Raw genomic sequence first — 16,922 nt, 5'->3', positions numbered from 1 at the left:
AGTTTGCCTCCCTGGTGCCAGGGTCCGGGATGTTTCTGATCGCATCCAAGATATCCTGAAGTGGGAGGGTGAGGAGCCAGATGACGTGGTACATATAGGTACCAATGACATAGGTAGAAAAAGGGAAGAGGTCCTGAAAGGAGAATATAGGGAGTTAGGAAGGCAGTTGAGAAGAAGGACAGCAAAGGTAGTAATCTCAGGATTATTGCCTGTGCCACCTGACAGTGAGAATAGGAATGGAATGAGATGGAGGATAAATGCATAGCTAAGGGATTGGAGCAGGGGGCAGGGATTCAAGTTTCTGGATCATTGGGACCTCTTTTGAGACAGGTGTGACCTGTACAAAACAGGAAGGTTGCACTTGAATCCTAGGGGGACCAATATCCTGGTGGGGAGATTTGCAAAGGCTACTGGGGAGACTTTAAACTAGAATGGTTGGGGGTGGGAATCAAATTAAAGAGACTAGGAGAGAGGAGGTTAGTTCACAAATAGAGAAAGCTAGTAGACAGTATGTGAGAGAGGATAGGCAGGTGACAGAGAAGGGAAGTGCTCAGACCGAAGACGTAGGGAAGAATGAAGAAAAAGATAATAAAGTTGTTTGCACTGTTAGCGATAAACAGAGTAAGAGGTGGAGAGTTTCTTAAATGCATCTATTTTAATGCCAGGATCATTGTAAGAAAGGTGGACGAGCTTACAGCATGGATTGCTACCTGGAAATATGTTATAACTATCAGTGAAACATGGTTGCAGAAGGGCTGTGATTGGCAACTAATTATTCTTGGATTTCATTGCTTCGGGTGTGATAGAATCAGAGGAGCAAGAGGGGGAGGTGTTGCATTGCTTGACAGAGAAAATATTGCAGCGGTGCTTTGGCAGGATTGATTAGAGGGAGGCTAGGGAGGCTATTAGGGTGGAATTGAAGAATGCGAAAGGTGTAGTAACACTTATAGGGGTGTATTATAGACCACCTAATAGGGAGCGAGAATTGGAGGAGCAAATTTTTAAAGAGCCAGCAGGTATTTGTAGTAAGCACAAGGTTGTGATTGTGGGAGATTTTAATTTTCCACACATAGACTGGGAAGCCCATTTCTGTAAAAGGGCTGGATGGTTTAGAGTTTGTAAAATGTGTGCAGGATAGTTTTTTTGCGGCAATACATAACGGTACCAACTAGAGAAGGGGCAGTGTTGGATCTCCTGTTAGGGAATGAGATAGGTCAGGTGACAGAGGTATGTGTTGTGGAGCACTTCGGGTCCAGTGATCACAATACCATTAGTTTCAATATAATTATGGAGAAGCATAGAACTGGACCCAGGGTTGAGATTTTTCATTGGAGAAAGGCTAACTTTGAGGAGACGCGAAAGGATTTAGGAGTGGACTGGGACAATTTGTTTTATGGGAAGGATGTAATACAGAAATGGGGGTCATTTAAAGGTGAAATTTTGAGGGTACAGAATCTTTATGTTCCTGTTAGGTTAAAAGTTTGAGAGAGCCATGGTTTTCAAGGGATATTGGAAAGTTGGTTCAGAAAAAGAGAGATCTACAATAAATATAGGCAGCACGGAGTAGATGAGGTGTTCGAGGAATATAAAGAATTTAAAAAGAATCTTAAGAAAGAAGTTAGAAAAGCTAAGATAAGATACGAGGTTGCTTTGGCAAGTAAGGTGAAAATAAATCCAAAGAGTTTCTACAGTTATATTAATAGCAAAAGGATAGTGAGGGTTAAAATTTTTCCCTTAGAGAATCAGAGTGGACAGCTATGTGCAGAGCCAAAAGAGATGGGGGAGATTTTGAACAATTTCTTTTCTTCGGTATTCACTAAGGAGAAGGATATTGAATTGTGTAAGGTAAGTGAAACAAGTAGGGTAGTTATGGAAACTATGATGATTAAAGAAGAGGAAGTACTGGCGCTTTTAAAGAATATAAAAGTGGATAAATCTCCAGATCCTGACAAGATATTCCCTAGGACTTTGAGGGAAGTCGGTGTAGAAATAGCAGGGGCTCTGACAGAAATATTTCAAATGTCATTAAAAATAGGGACGTTGCTGGAGGATTGGCATATTGCTCATGTGGTTCCATTGTTTAAAAAGGGTCCTAAGAGTAAACCTAGCAATTATAGGCCTGTCAGTTTGACGTCAGTGATGGGTAAATTAATGGAAAGTATTCTTGGAGATGGTATATATAATTATCTGGATAGACAGGGTCTGATTAGGAACAGTCAACATGGATTTGTGTGTGGAAGGTCATGTTTGACAAATCTTATTGAATTTTTTGAAGAAGTTACTAGGAAAATTGATGAGGGTAAAGCAGTGGATGTTGTCTACGTGGACTTCAGTAAGGCCTTTGACAAGGTTCCACACGGAAGGTTAGTTAAGAAGGTTCAATCGTTAGGTATTAATATTGCAGTAGTAAAATGTATTCAACAGTGACTGGATGGGAGATGCCAGAGAGTAGTGGTGGATAGCTGTTTGTCAGGTTGGAGGCCGGTGACTAGTGGTGTGCCTCAGGGATCTGTACTGGGTCCAATGTTTGTCATATACATTAATGATCTGGATGATGGGGTGGTAAATTGGATTAGTAAATATGCAGATGATACTAAGATAAGTGGTTTAGTGGATAACAAAGTGCATTTTCAAAGTTTGCAGGGAGATTTAGGCCAATTAGAAGAGTGGGCTGAATGATGGCAGATGGAGTTTAATGCTGGTAAGTGTGAGATGCTACATTTTGGTAGGAATAATCCAAATAGGACATACATGGTAAATGGTAGGGCATTGAAGAATGTAGTCGAACAGAGTGATCTAGGAATCATGGTGCATAGTTCCCTGAAGATGGAATCTCATGTGGTGAAGAAAGCTTTTGGTATGCTGGCCTTTATAAATCAGAGCATTGAGTATAGGACTTGGGATGTAATGTTAAAATTGTATAAGGCATTGGTGAAGCCAAATTTGGAGTATTGTGTACAGTTCTGGTCACCAAATTATAGGAAAGATGTCAACAAAATAGAGTACAGAGGAGATTTACTAGAATGTTACCTGGGTTTCAGCAACTAAGTTACAGAGAAAGATTGAACAAGTTAGGTTTTTATTCTTTGGAGTGTAGAAGGTTGAGGGGGGACTTGATAGAGGTATTTAAAATTGAGGGGAATAGATAGAGTTGATGTGGATAGGCTTTTTCCATTGAGTGTAGGGGCATTCAAACAAGAGGACATGAGTTGAGAGTTAAGGGGCAAAAGTTTAGGGGTAACACGAGGGGGAACTTCTTTACTCAGAGAGGTAGCTGTGTGGAATGAACTTCCAGTAGAAGTGGTAGAAGCAGGTTCAGTGTTGTCATTTAAAGCAAAATTGCATAGGTATATGGACAGGAAAGGAATGGAGGGTTATGTGCTGAGTGCAGTTTGGTGGGACTAAGTGAGAGTAAGTGTTCAGCATGGACTAGAAGGGCCGAGATGGCCTGGTTCCATGCTGTAATTGTTATATGGTTATACATAATTCACACCCACCGATGTTGAGTTGCAGTTCAGTTTAAAAGGCTCGTCTGACATGATGATGTGAAGTTCTCGTACTGTGCTTTTTGTGTTAGGTGTTTGGACTACAATAGCTGAGTTGTTACAATTTTTCTTAAACTTAAAACCTCGCGGTTTTACTTGCGAAAACCTACTTTGGTTACTTTGATGCTTTAGGATGATTCTGGAGTTATTGAACATGTTGGCCAACAGAGTTGCTTTGAAACTGCTGGAGTTTTGGGAGCAAAATGCCATTGCTTGGTTTACACAGGCTGAGGCTTGACCCACGCTGTGAGAAATCACTGCTGACAAATATTTCTATGTGGTAGCATCGCTCAGTAACTCTACAACTGCGAGAGTGGTGAGTCTATTAGAACGCCCTCCTGAACATGAGAATACCGACTGCTGAAAACTTACCTTTTACAGACTTTCATACTGTCAGAGTCTGAGCACGCCAAGCAGCTGCTCTCCTTTCTGCTCTTGGTGATGCTAGGCCTCTGGAGCTAATGGACCACATGTTGTCTCTCATGGGAAATCACCATCCTTTTTTGATTTTTAAAAAACTCTTCATGCAGTAAATGCCTGATCCAGTTTGTGAAGCCCTCGCTAATGTACCCCGTGATGGACTATAGGGAGCTTGCTAAAATGGCTGATAGTCTGCACACACCCAGGCTGAGGTGCATAAATCCTTCTCTTTTCCTTGCCTCAATAAGCCCAGTCAGCAAGGCCCCCAATACAAAGATGCTCATGGCTGTGAAACAGACAACATCAGGCCTATGTTTTAACATGCTCACTTTGGCACGAAGTCTAGGAAGTTATGACTGCCTGGCAGTTTCAACAGTGCCAGTTCATCAGGACAACAGAGGTCTGTGAACACCATGGGCTCCAGCTGGCAGGAATGTCTACTGTTCATTACAGACACACTTTCAGGGCAACACTTCCTGTGTGACACAGGTATTCAAGTGATTGTGCTGCCAGCATCGCCTATCGATGAGAAGGCAAAGAGTGATGAAACCTGGATGGAGGCCGCCAAAGGCAACAGGATCAAGACCTATGGGATGTGATGGGTTAAACTTTGCTTCAGTGGGCAATGTTACACATGGGACTTTGTCCTGGCTAAAGTGGCTAGACCTCTACTTGGTGCAGATTTCCTGTATGCCCAAGGACTGTTAGTCAATCTTATGAACTGCCAAGGGGGTACAGTTTTAAGGTACTTAGAAGTAGGTACAGACCAGATATCAAGTGTAATTTTTTTTACACAGAGTGGTGAGTACGTGGAATGGGCTGCCGGCAACAGTAGTGAAAGCAGATACAATAGGGTCTTTTAAGAGACTCCTGGATGGGTATATGAGCTTAGAAGAATAGAGAACTATGGGTAATTTCTAAGTACATGTTGGGCACAGCTTTGTGGGCCAAAGGGCCTATATTGTGCTGTAGGTTTTCTACTTTCCTATGTTTGTGGATGTCAAGGACTTTGGGTTGTTATCCTGCTCTGCCAGTAAGTTTCCCACAAGAACTCTGTCAGGCACATACACCACCACATGTGAATTTACTTGACTGCTAGATGAATTCCCAAACCTCACCCAGACCACATTCTCCACTCCAGTCACAAAACATGGGGTCAAGCACCACATTTCCACAACTGGCCTGGCAGTACATGCCCATATGCGTAGACTGGACCCAGAAAAACTGGTAGTTGCTGCCCAAGTGGGGATGCCTTAACAAGGTCACCACCTCCAATTGTTACCTGGTCCCACACATCCAAGACTTTTTAGCCAGGAAGTTAATTTTATCCAAAGTCGATCTAGTTAGGGGCTACCATCAGGTGCCTGTGTGCTCAGAGGACATTCCCAAAAAGGCTGTGATAACCCCATTTAGTCTCTGAATTTATACACATGCCATTTAGGCTGAAAAATGCAGCACAGACTTTCCAAAGGCTGATGGATTCTGTATTAAAGTAACTTAGATTTTCCTTTAGTTTACCTGGATGACATACTTGTTGCCAATGCATCCAAATCCGAACAGGTATCTCATCTCCACACGTTGAGCACTTAAGCCAACATGGGTTAATTATTAACCCTACTAAATGCCAGTCTGGGTTGTCAACCATTGACTTTCTCAGCCATTGCATCTCCACAGAAAGTGCAAATCCTCTCCCATTAAAGGTAAATGCTATTATGGATTTCCCACCACCCCACACTACTAAAAAACTACAGGAGTTTTCAGGTTTGGTTAATTTCTATCACTGCTTCATTCCGTGAGCTACTGAACTTGCTCTCCCCTGTATAGTGCACTTTGAGGTAATGCCCGGAATCACGCGCTCGACTGGTCAGTGGACGTGACCAGGACATTTGATAATACCAAACAAGCTCTTTCCAATGTGATTCTACTGGTGTACCTGCTCCCTAACGCACCTAAAGCCATCACTACTGAAGCTGTGCTGTGCACGAACAGCTGGACAGATGTGTGTGGCAGCTGCTCACCTTCAGCCGACAGCTCCATCCCCTTGAAAAGAAGTACAGCATGTTTGACCGTGAGCTTCTTGGTCTCTATCTGGCTGTTTGCCATTTTTGTTTTCCTCTGGAGGGTCACCATTTCAGTGTTGGTGACCACAAACCCCTTGTGCATATGATGGCCAAAATATCAGACTCTTGGTCTGCACAGCAGTAGCACCACCTGACTTAAATATGAGTTCACAGCTGATATATCAGGAGAAAATATAATGCCATGGCCAATTGCCTCTCAAAGCCAGCCACTGAGGCCGTAAACATCGGGGTTGACTATGCCAGCATGGCAGCCAACCAAGCTACTGACCCAGAGGCCCAGACTCACTGAACAGCAGTCACTGAACTGTGGGTGGCTGACATTCAGCTCGAGAAAGCCAGGGTTTCTCTTGTGTGTGATGTCTCAACTGGTTGCCCTCACCCTTTAATATCCAGACACTGGAGATAGACTGTTTTAGATTCCAAATATGGTCTCTTGCATCCAGGCCGAAAGGCCTCACAGAAACTGGTTACACTAAAATTTGTGTGGCATGGTCTTAGAAAGGATATGCATGATTGGACAAAAGCCAGTGTGGAGTGCCAGAGGGCAAAAATTAACCATCATGTTCAGGCACCCTTGGCACCTTTTGAAATCCCTGAGCACTCATTTGACCATGTCAATGTGGACCTTGTTGGTTCTCTTCTTCACCCTCCCCACAGTTTCATGCACCTCTTACCATGGTGGACTGTACCACCAGGTGGTCAGAGGTCATCACTCTAGCATCAACAACAGCTGCAGACATAGCTTGAGCATACATTAGCTCCTGGGTTGCTCAGTTTGGCACCCCATCTGATATTTCCTTTGACCATAGTCCCCAATTCATTTCAGACCTTTGGGCTGTGATGGCCCAGAAGCTTAGCGTTAGGCTACATCACAACATGGTGTATCACCCGCAGTCCAATGGCCTATGCAAGCGGTTTTGCTGCTCCTTAAAGGCTGCTCTGAGGGCTTCCCTGATGGATGAGTGTTAGCATGATCATCTCCCATGGGTCCTGCTGAGCTCCAAAAGAGGACCTGCAGTTCTCCATAGCTGAGTTGGTACGTAGGCAGCCTCCTCAGTAAATTCGATTCCTTTTCACTTATTCCTACCTCTCATCATGACGTACAGCACTCCTGGGTTCCTGTTGACCTTATTTGCTTTTGCCCACCATGACGCACACCAATGTCCCCTTAGGCCCCCTTACGATGGCCTGGAGAAAAGACCTTTATCATAGGGGTAGAGTTTCAATGGGAAAGGGGACAAAAATGTTAGGACCAGAGGAGAATGGTCTTAGTGATGTGAAGGAGACCACATCAGGATCGCCGAATGTAGTAGCCAAGATTGGAGGAAATGCTTATGAATCTCTGCTTCTCCTGGAAAGGCTCTTTAGGTCCTTGGATGTTAGCGAGGAAGGAGGTATACAAAAAAGTGTTGCCCCTCTTACAGATGCAGATGAAAGTGGCAGAGGGGTGAGTGAATCAGAAAGTCACAGAAGGAGTGGCCCCTACGGAATGTGAAAAGCATGGCAAGGAGAAGATATGGCTGCTAGTGCGGTCTTGTTGCAGCTGGCAAAAATGAAGGATGATCCCATCTCCATCAGTGTAGGGAGGGATTTACTGGTTGGCATGGATACTGTGGCCAAACGGCCCATTAATGTAGGAAGGGATTTACTGGTTGGCATGGATACCATGGCCAAATGGCCCGTTAGTGTGATGATTTCCTAATGTTTTGATGAATGAATGAAGAGGAACTGCAACAGTTACTCATTCTTCTGTGCAGTGTAAATACTGAAGGAAATATGACCCAACCATGGCCAACTAAAGAAGTTTGAGAGAGTATTATTTGTAAAAAGGAGGAATACAAAGTTGCAAGAAAATGCAGGGCTGAAGGATGGGATCAGTTTATAAACAAGCAAAAGTGGAACAAAAGTTCAATTGAAAGAGTAAAGCTAGAGTATTGAGAGTAGGTTTGGAAGGAACACAAACACAGTCTGTAAAGGAAAGATTAGTGAAGATAAACGTAAGTCCTTTACAATCAGAAGTGGCAGAATTTCTAATGAGGAACAAATTAATGGAACAGCAATTAAACAAAAATATTTCTTCTGTTTTCATGGAAGTGAATTTTCCAGAAATGCTAGGAGGAAGTAACCTTATGAAGACATGGTGTGGGAGGGAGGGCTTCAGATGTATAGATAATTGGGCAGTTTTCCAGGGAAGGTGGGACCTGTTCCGGCTGGATGGTTTACATCTGAACTGGAGGGGGACAAATATTCTTGCAGGTAGGTTTGCTAGAGAGGCTCCAGTGTATTTAAACTAGATACGAAGGGGGAGGGGAACCAGAGTGTAGGAACAGATGTATGGGAGAAGGAAGAAAAAGAAGATAGTTGTTTGCACCGCTAGAGATAAACAGAGGAAGAGGTGGAGAATTTCTTAAATGCATTTATTTTAATGTTAGGAACATTGTAAGAAAGGTGGATGAGCTTAGAGCATGGATTGCTACCTGGAAATATGATGTTGTAGCTATTAGTGAAACATGGTTGCAGGAGGGGTGTGATTGGCAACTAAATATTCCTGGATTTTGTTGCTTCAGGTGTGATAGAATCGGAGGGACAAGAGGGGGAGGTGTTGCATTGTTTGTCAGAGAAAATATAATGGTGGTGCTCTGGCAGGATAGATTAGACGGCTCATCTAGGGAGACTATTTGGGTGGAATTGAGGAATGGGAAAGGTGTAGTAACACTTATAGGGGTGTATTATAGACCACCTAATGGGGAGCGAGAATTGGCAGAGCAAATTTGCAAGGAGATAGCAGATATTTGAAGTAAGCACAGGGTTGTGATTGTGAGATTTTAATTTTCCACACATAGACTGGGAAGCCCATTCTGTAAAAGGGCTGGATGGTTTGGAGTTTGTAAAATGTGTGCAGGATAGTTTTTTGCAGTAATACATGGAGGTACCAACTACAGAAGGGGCAGTGTTGGATCTTCTGTTAGGGAATGAGATAGGTCAGGTGACGGAGGTATGTGTTGGGGAACACTTCGGGTCCAGTGATCACAATGCCATTAGTTTCAATATAATTATGGAGAAGGTTAGGTCTGGACCCAGGGTTGAGATTTTTGATTGGAGAAAGGCTAACTTTGAGGAGATGCAAAAGGATTTAGAAGAAGTGGATTGGGACAATTTGTTTTATGGGAAGGATGTAATAGAGAAATGGCAGTCATTTAAAGGTGAAATTCTGAGGGTACAGAATCTTTATGTTCCTGTTAGGTTGAAAAGAAAGGTTAAAAGTTTGAGAGAGCCATGGTTTTCAAGGAATATTGGAAACTTGGTTTGGAAAAAGAGAGAGATCTGCAATAAATAAGAATACAACACTGGAAGAACTCAGCAGGTCAGGCAGCATCCATGAGAAAAGAGTAGCTGATGTTTCGGGCCGAGACCCTTCATCAGGAAGGGTCCAGATGAAGGGTCTCGGCCCGAAATATTGGCTACTCTTTTCTCACGGATGCTGCCTGACCTGTTGAGTTCTTCCAGAGTTGTGTTCGTATTCTTTGATCCACAGCATCTGCAGTTGTATTTTTGTGTTGAGATCTACAATAAATATAGGCAGCATGGAGTAAATTAGGTGATCAAGGAATATAAATATTGTAAAAAGAATCTTAAGAAAGAAATTAGAAAAGCTAAAAGAAGATATGAAGTTGCTTTGCCAAGTAAGGTGAAAATAAATCCAAAGGGTTTCCACAGTTATATTCATAGCAAAAGGTTAGTGAGGAATAAAATTGGTCCCTTAGAGAATCAGAGTGGACAGCTATGTGTGGAGCCAAAAGAGATGGGGGAGATTTTAAACAATTTCTTCGGTATTCACTAAGAAGGATATTGAATTGTGTAAGGTAAGGGAAACAAGTAGGGTAGTTATGGAAACTATGACAATTAAAGAGGAGGAAGTACTGGCGCTTTTAAGGAATATAAAAGTGGATAAATCTCCGGATCCTGACAGGATACTCCCTAGGACCTTAAGGGAAGTCGGTGTAGAAATAGCAGGGGCTTTGACGGAAATATTTCAAATGTCATTAGAAACGGGGATGGTGCTTGAGGATTGGTGTACTGCTCATGTGGTTCCATTGTTTAAAAAGGGTCCTAAGAGTAAACCTAACAATTATAGGTCTGTCAGTTTGACGTCAGTGGTGGGTAAATTAATGGAAAGTATTCTTGGAGACGGTATATATAATTATCTGGATAGACTGGGTCTGATTAGGAACAGTCAACATGGATTTGTGCGTGGAAGGTCATGTTTGACAAATCTTATTGAATTTTTTGAAGAGGTTACTAGGAAAGTTGATGAGGGTAAAGCAGTGGATGTTGTCTATATGGACTTCAGTAAGGCCTTTGACAAGGTTCCACACGGAAGATTAGTTAGGAAGGTTCAGTCGTTAGGAATTAATATTGAAGTAGTAAAATGGATTCAACATTGGCTGGATGGGAGATGCCAGAGAGTAGTGGTGAATAACTGTTTGTCAGGTTGGAGGCCGGTGACTAGTGGTGTGCCTCAGGGATCTGTACTGGATCCAATGTTGTTTGTCATATACATTAATGATCTGGATGATGGAGTGGAATATTGGATTAGTAAGTATGCAGATGATACTAAGGTAGGTGGCATTGTGGATAATGAAGTAGGTTTTCAAAGTTTGCAGAGAGATTTAGGCCAGTTAGAAGAGTGGGCTGAACAATGGCAGATGGAGTTTAATGCTGATAAGTGTGAGGTGCTACATTTTGATAGGAATAATCCAAATAGGTCATACATGGTAAATGGTAGGGCATTGAAGAATGCAGAAGAACAGAGTGATCTAGGAATAATGGTGCATAGTTCCCTGAAGGTGGAATCTCATGTGGATAGGGTGGTGAAGAAAGCTTTTGGTATGCTGGCCTTTATAAATCAGAGCATTGAGTATAAGAGTTGGGATGTAATGTTAAAATTGTACAAGGCATTGGTGAGGCCGAGTTTGGAGTATTGTGTACAGTTCTGGTCATTGAATTATAGGAAAGATGTCAACAAAATAGAGAGTACAGAGAAGATTTACTAGAATGTTACCTGAGTTTCAGCACCTAAGTTATAGAGAAAGGTTGAACAAGTTAGGACTTTATTCTTTGGAGCATAGAAGGTTGAGGGGGGACTTGACAGAGGTATTTAAAATTATCAGAGGGATAGATAGAGTTGACGTGGATAGGCCTTTTCCATTGAGAGTAGGGGACATTCAAACAAGAGGACATGAGTTGAAAGTTAGGGGGCAAAAGTTTAGGGGTAACATGAGGGGGTATTTCTTTACTTAGAGTGGTAGCTGTGTGGAATGAGCTTCCAGTAGAAGTGGTAGAGGCAGGTTCGGTATTGTCATTTAAAGTAAAATTGGATAGGTATATGGATGGGAAAGGAATGGAGGGTTATGGGCTGAGTGCGGGTCAGTGGGACAAAGTGAGAGTTAAGTGTTTGGCATGGACTAGAAGGGCTGAGATGGCCTGTTTCCGTGTTTCCATGCTAATTGTTATATGATTATATATGGTTATGAACAGAAATAATTAATGGAAATTTATTTTCATAAAAATGTGGCACTGAAGAGATTATAGTGACTAAAATACGATAAATTTCCAGAGCCTGTTAATCTGCATCCTAAATTACTAAAGCCGGTAGCCATGAAAACATCAGATGCAATGGTATCACCTTCCACAGTTCTATAAATTATAGAATAACTTTCAGAAAAGAGGATGGCAAATGTAAAAAGGAGAGGGGAGAAATCAGGGAACTGCAGACCAGTTAGCCTAACTTCAGTAGTTGGGGAAAATGTTGCATCTATTATAGGACACCTGGCGATGAGATTAGACGAAGTTACCATAAATTATGAAAGGGGAATTGTATTTGAAATACCCACTGGAAGATGAAATTTACAGAAGAGATAAGGGAGAGCCAGCGGTTGTGGTATGTTTGGATTTCAAAAGGTCTTTGATAAAGTTGGATCAGATTGACTTAATAAATCCCCAAGACCTGACAGGGTGTTTCCTCGGGGAGGCAAGTGCAGAAATTTCCAGGGCCCTATCAGAGATATTTAAATCATCCTTAGTGACGGGTGAGATAGCAGAGGATTGGAGGGTAGCTAATGTTGTTCTGCTGTTTAAGGAAGGCTCTTAAACAGAAACCAGGAAATTATCAGCCAGTGAGCCAGACATTAATAGTGGGAAAGTTACTGTAATGTCTACTAAGGGATTGGATATACAGGGACTGGATATATAAGTATTTGGACAGACATGGTTAACGATAGTCAGCATGGTTTGGTGTGTGGTAGGTCATGTCTAATTTTATAGAGATTTTTGAGGAAGTTTTCTGGAAAGTTGATGAAGGCAAGACAGTGGATGTTGTCTACATGGACTTTAGCAAGGCATTTGACAAAGTTCCATATGGGAGGCAAGTCAAGAAGGTTCAGTTACTCGACATTCGGGATGAGGAAGTAAATTAGTTTAGACTTCTGCTTTTTGGGAGAAGCCAGAGAGTGGTTGTCAAGACTTGCCTCTCTGACTGGAAGCCTTTGACAGGTGGAGTGCCACAGGGATTGATGCTGGGCCCTTTATTGTTTGTCATCTATCTCAATGATGTGGTTAACTGGATCAGATTTGTGGATGACACCAAGATTGAAGGCGTAGTGGACAGTGAGGAGGGCTATCATGGCTTGCAGACAGATCTGCATCAGCTGGAAAAGTGAGCAGAAAAATGGTAATGGAATTTAAAAGAGACATGTTGAGGTTTTGTGCTTCCGTAGGACCAACCAGGGTAGGTCTTACATAGTGAACAGTAGGGCCCCGAGGAGTGTGATAGAACAAAGGGATCTGGGAATACTGGTACATAATTCGTTGACAGTGGCGTCACAGGTAGGTAGGGCCATGAAGAAAGCTTTTGGCACATTTGTCTTCATAAATGAATGTATTGAGTACAGGAAATTGTGTGTTATATTGAAGTTATATAAGACATTAGCCTAATTTGGAATATTGTATGCAGTTTTGGTCACCTACCTGCAGGAAAGATGTAAACAAAGCTGAAAGAGTACAGAGAAAATTTACAGTGATGTTGCTGGGTCTGCAGGACCTGAGTTATAAGGAAAGATTGAATAGGTTGGGAATATTCTAGTTTGAAAGGAGATTTGATAGAGGTATACAAAATTATGATGAGTATAGATAGGATAAATGCAAGTGGGCTTTTTCCACTGGGGGGGGGGTGAGGTCATGGGTTAAGGGTGAAAGGTGAACTGTTAAAGGGAAACATAAGGGGAAACTTCTCCACTCAGAGGGTTGTGAGAGTATGGAACGAGCTTCCAGTGCAAGTGCTGCATGGGAGCTTGATTTCAACAGTTAAGAGAAGTTCATGGATAGTAGGGGTATGAAGGGGTATGGTCCCAGTGGAGGTCGATGGGACTAGGTAATATAAAATGGTTTAACATGGACTAGATGGGTCAAGGAGCCTGTTTCTGTGCTGTACTTCTCTATGACTCTGTCTCAATTATTTATGACATGCACTTTGAAATATACAGTGAAATGTGTCATTTGCATTAACAATGAGAGAAGAGCGGCCTGCACATTAAGGGTTCACAAGGTTCAGCAACACAAGCAACAAGAACAAATACAGCAGCAGCCCACCCACTCACACATACAGACAGGCCACATCTGGGCCTCCAGTCTCCAGCTAGCCAATAGGCTTGGAGACATCAGGTCTCCAGCTTCCCCACTGGACTCACAGACTCATGGATATTGGGTCTCAACTTCCTGATTCACCGACTTTGGTCTTCAATCTTCGGCTTTGATCTTTGGTATCAAACCCAGGACTCGCTGATCAAGGCGCCCCGAACTCCAGTCCTCAAACTTTGCATGGACCTCTGGCTCTGGGATTGCTGACCTGTGGGCTCCTCTGACCTCTACACCCACATGCATCTGGCTCTGGGATTGCTGACATGAGAGGGGGTGGTCATTGACTTTTTGCTTTCTGCCCACACAGTCATCTGGAAGTCCCAGATATGAATTTTAGAGCAAAATTAGAGCATGTTGGATTGGTGAATTGTACCAGCATGGAGAGTTAGGTGACAGATAGGAAACAGAGATTGGAACTGGAATAAACAGCTCCCTTTTTGGCATGGACTAGAAGGGCCGAGATGGCCTGTTTCCATACTGTAATTGTTATATGGTTTTTCATGTAGCACACAGTGAGTATAGGGATACAACAGACATCAGTGCATGGGTCCCAGCTTTGCACAATATATCTCAATGTAAATGTAAAGAGAGAAACAGAGCAAGACAGACAGACAGACTGAGGGAAACAGCAACAGAGAAAGGGAGAGACTGACACAGGCAGTGAGAGAGAAACAGACAGAGAAAGAGAGGGAAGGAGAGAAACAAAGAGTAACAGAGTGAGAAAAAGAATGAGAGAGAGAAAACCTGACAATTTGAAAGCTGAACCAAAAGTTGCAGCAACCATCCTGCAACCAGTTTTAACTGTAATCTTGGAAAGGGGATAAGTACCAAGGACTGGACAAAAGGAGTTATTGTTCAGATCACCAAGAAAGGATTGCTAAGTGATTGCAACAGCTGCCATGGAATTGCAGTTTTGTCAATGTCAATCGGGGTTGTCACCAAAGTCATTGCAGATGCTGTTGATGCGTGATTAAGGAAGAACAGAGGCCATGTCGATTAGATCTTCACACATCATAGAGCGGTGCACAGAATGGCAGAGACAACTGTATGTAAATTTTGTGGACTTTGAAAAGGCTTTTGATGGCATCCAGAGGGAGAGCCTCTGCTGCATTCTCAGATCATCGGGGACCCCTTCCAAACCAGTCCAGCTCATCCAGAGTCTCTATACTAAGCACCTGCACAGTAGTATTCAGATGCTTGAACTCTGAAGGCAAGACAAGGCTGTGTGATGTCAGTGATATTGTTAAACCTGGTGATTGACTGAGTTATGAGGCAAGCAATGAAAGATGAGCAGAGAGGCATTAGATGGACTCTATTCTCTACTTTAGAAAACCTTGACTTTGCAAATGACCCTGCATTACTATCACATACACACCAGAACATGCAAGAGAAAACTTAATGCCTGTGTACTTTTAGTGGACAGGCCAGAGTCAGCCAGAGAAACAGAGAAAACTGAGACCATGATGCTCAATATAGTGTCTTATATGGTGTCAACTTACCCAGCACCAGCAGGTTCACCTTCCTGGGCAGCATCATTTGGCAGGATGGTTGGGTCAGATTCCATAAGTCTCATCAAAGGTAGAAGCATCTTCAGAACAATGAGCAGAATACGGGGATCATCGAAGTACAGTGTCCACACCAAGGTGAAGCAGTTGCAGAGCTGTGTCCTGCCAACACTCTTGTACGGCACATGACAGAGAGAAACCTTGCTGAGCTGTCATCATTTCACACCACAAGCCACTGGAGGATCCTCTGTATCTTGAGGCCAAGAAAGATCTCCAACCACACCCTACTCCTTCAGAGAATATGGAGGAGATGGGCTGGGCATCTGATCAGAAGAGAGGCCAGCCCCATCATCAATACTACACTTCAATGGGCCCTGAATGGCCGAGGAAACACAGGAGACCAAAGACAACTTGGTGCCATATCATAGAGACAGAGATGAAGACCTTGAACCACAGTTGGGACACAGATGGCCAAGGACAGACAGAGATGGAGGATGTCCATTGCTGTCTTAAATGTCAGCAGTGCAATGAGCAGTAAGTATTTAAGTACAGCACAGAAACAGGCACTTGATACATCACACCCCACTGCCCATTACACTAATCCCAACTTTGTTCTTGTAGCTCTATAGTCTGCCCTTATTTCCCCAGCCATCTACTTGCACTTGGGCCAATTTACCTTCAAACCAGCACATCTTTGGGATGTGGGAGGTAACTGGAGACTCCGAGGGAACTCACATGATCAGAAGGAGAGCATGCAAACTCCACGCAGACAGCATCCAAAGTCACGATTGAACCCAGGTCTCTGGAGCTGGGAGGCAGTGGCACAAGGTATTGAGTTAGGTCAGCCATTGGATGGCAGCACAGTCTTGAAGTGCTGAAAGACTTATGGTACTCTTGTTTTTATTTGCTATGTTTTTTCATAAAGGAGAAATTCTGCCTGTTCTACTATTGATGGACCAGCCTGATTTGATGTCTTAGAGGCTAAAAGGTAGCACAGTGAAGTAGATAGGTGTCAAAGTACCTGGTACAACTGCATTGAAATCTCCCAAACATGTGCCTCCAGTATTCATGATTAAAGTAGATATTCCAACCTGCTAATCACAGTTTGGACTTCATGAGCATGCTTAACAGAACACTTACCATCTCTTCTGCATTTTCCTGAGTGATATTGACATTGTAGTTCCACGATGCCTTTGAAGATTGATAGACCAGATGTTCAGCATCTGCACTAAACTTCTCCAAAAATTTCCCGGCTTCTTTCTCAGGTGACAGGGAGAGTACAACTGTAGTGAAGCTTAGAATACACAGTCCTTGCAGAAACATCCTCACCACAGGTTGAATATCTCCAAGTGAGACTAATTTGTCCAAGTACTACTGCTTAATCAGCCCGTACCATAATGGCCTTTGAACAAGAAAAAAGGGCTCAGAAAACTAATTGGTTGAAATGTGCCCTCTAGCTGCAGATGAGATAAGACTGAAGTAGTTAACCTGTTTGTGGACTTCAGTACAACTAATGAATAATCTAAAAGTTGCTGGAAGTTCAAAGTCAAAGTTGAAGTTGAGTTTGTTATCATATGCACAGTTGCAATGAAAAACTTACTTGCAGTAACATGACAGGCTCATAGCATTAGAAATGCATCATTCAAAACAAAAAACATAAGTTTTATGCAATTTTA

At 42.8% G+C, this 16,922-nt stretch overlaps 1 protein-coding gene across 1 annotated transcript in view; it reads right to left on the bottom strand.

Moving 5' to 3' along the window:
- ace2 (angiotensin I converting enzyme 2) overlaps nucleotides 1-16,667 on the bottom strand; it is a 131,103-nt gene extending 114,436 nt beyond the window's left edge. Inside the window, exon 1 of the mRNA XM_073046158.1 lies at nucleotides 16,387-16,667. Within this exon, the coding sequence (XP_072902259.1) occupies nucleotides 16,387-16,569 (183 nt within the window). The 5' untranslated portion in view covers nucleotides 16,570-16,667. The remainder of the gene's footprint in view (nucleotides 1-16,386) is intronic.
- Between the last annotated feature and the right edge of the window lie 255 nt (nucleotides 16,668-16,922).

Source organism: Hemitrygon akajei, chromosome 5 (genome assembly GCF_048418815.1).
Source record: "Hemitrygon akajei chromosome 5, sHemAka1.3, whole genome shotgun sequence".
NCBI lineage: Eukaryota > Metazoa > Chordata > Chondrichthyes > Myliobatiformes > Dasyatidae > Hemitrygon > Hemitrygon akajei.
Note: the sequence above shows the minus strand (reverse complement) of the source record. Positions and strands in the feature narration are given on the sequence as shown.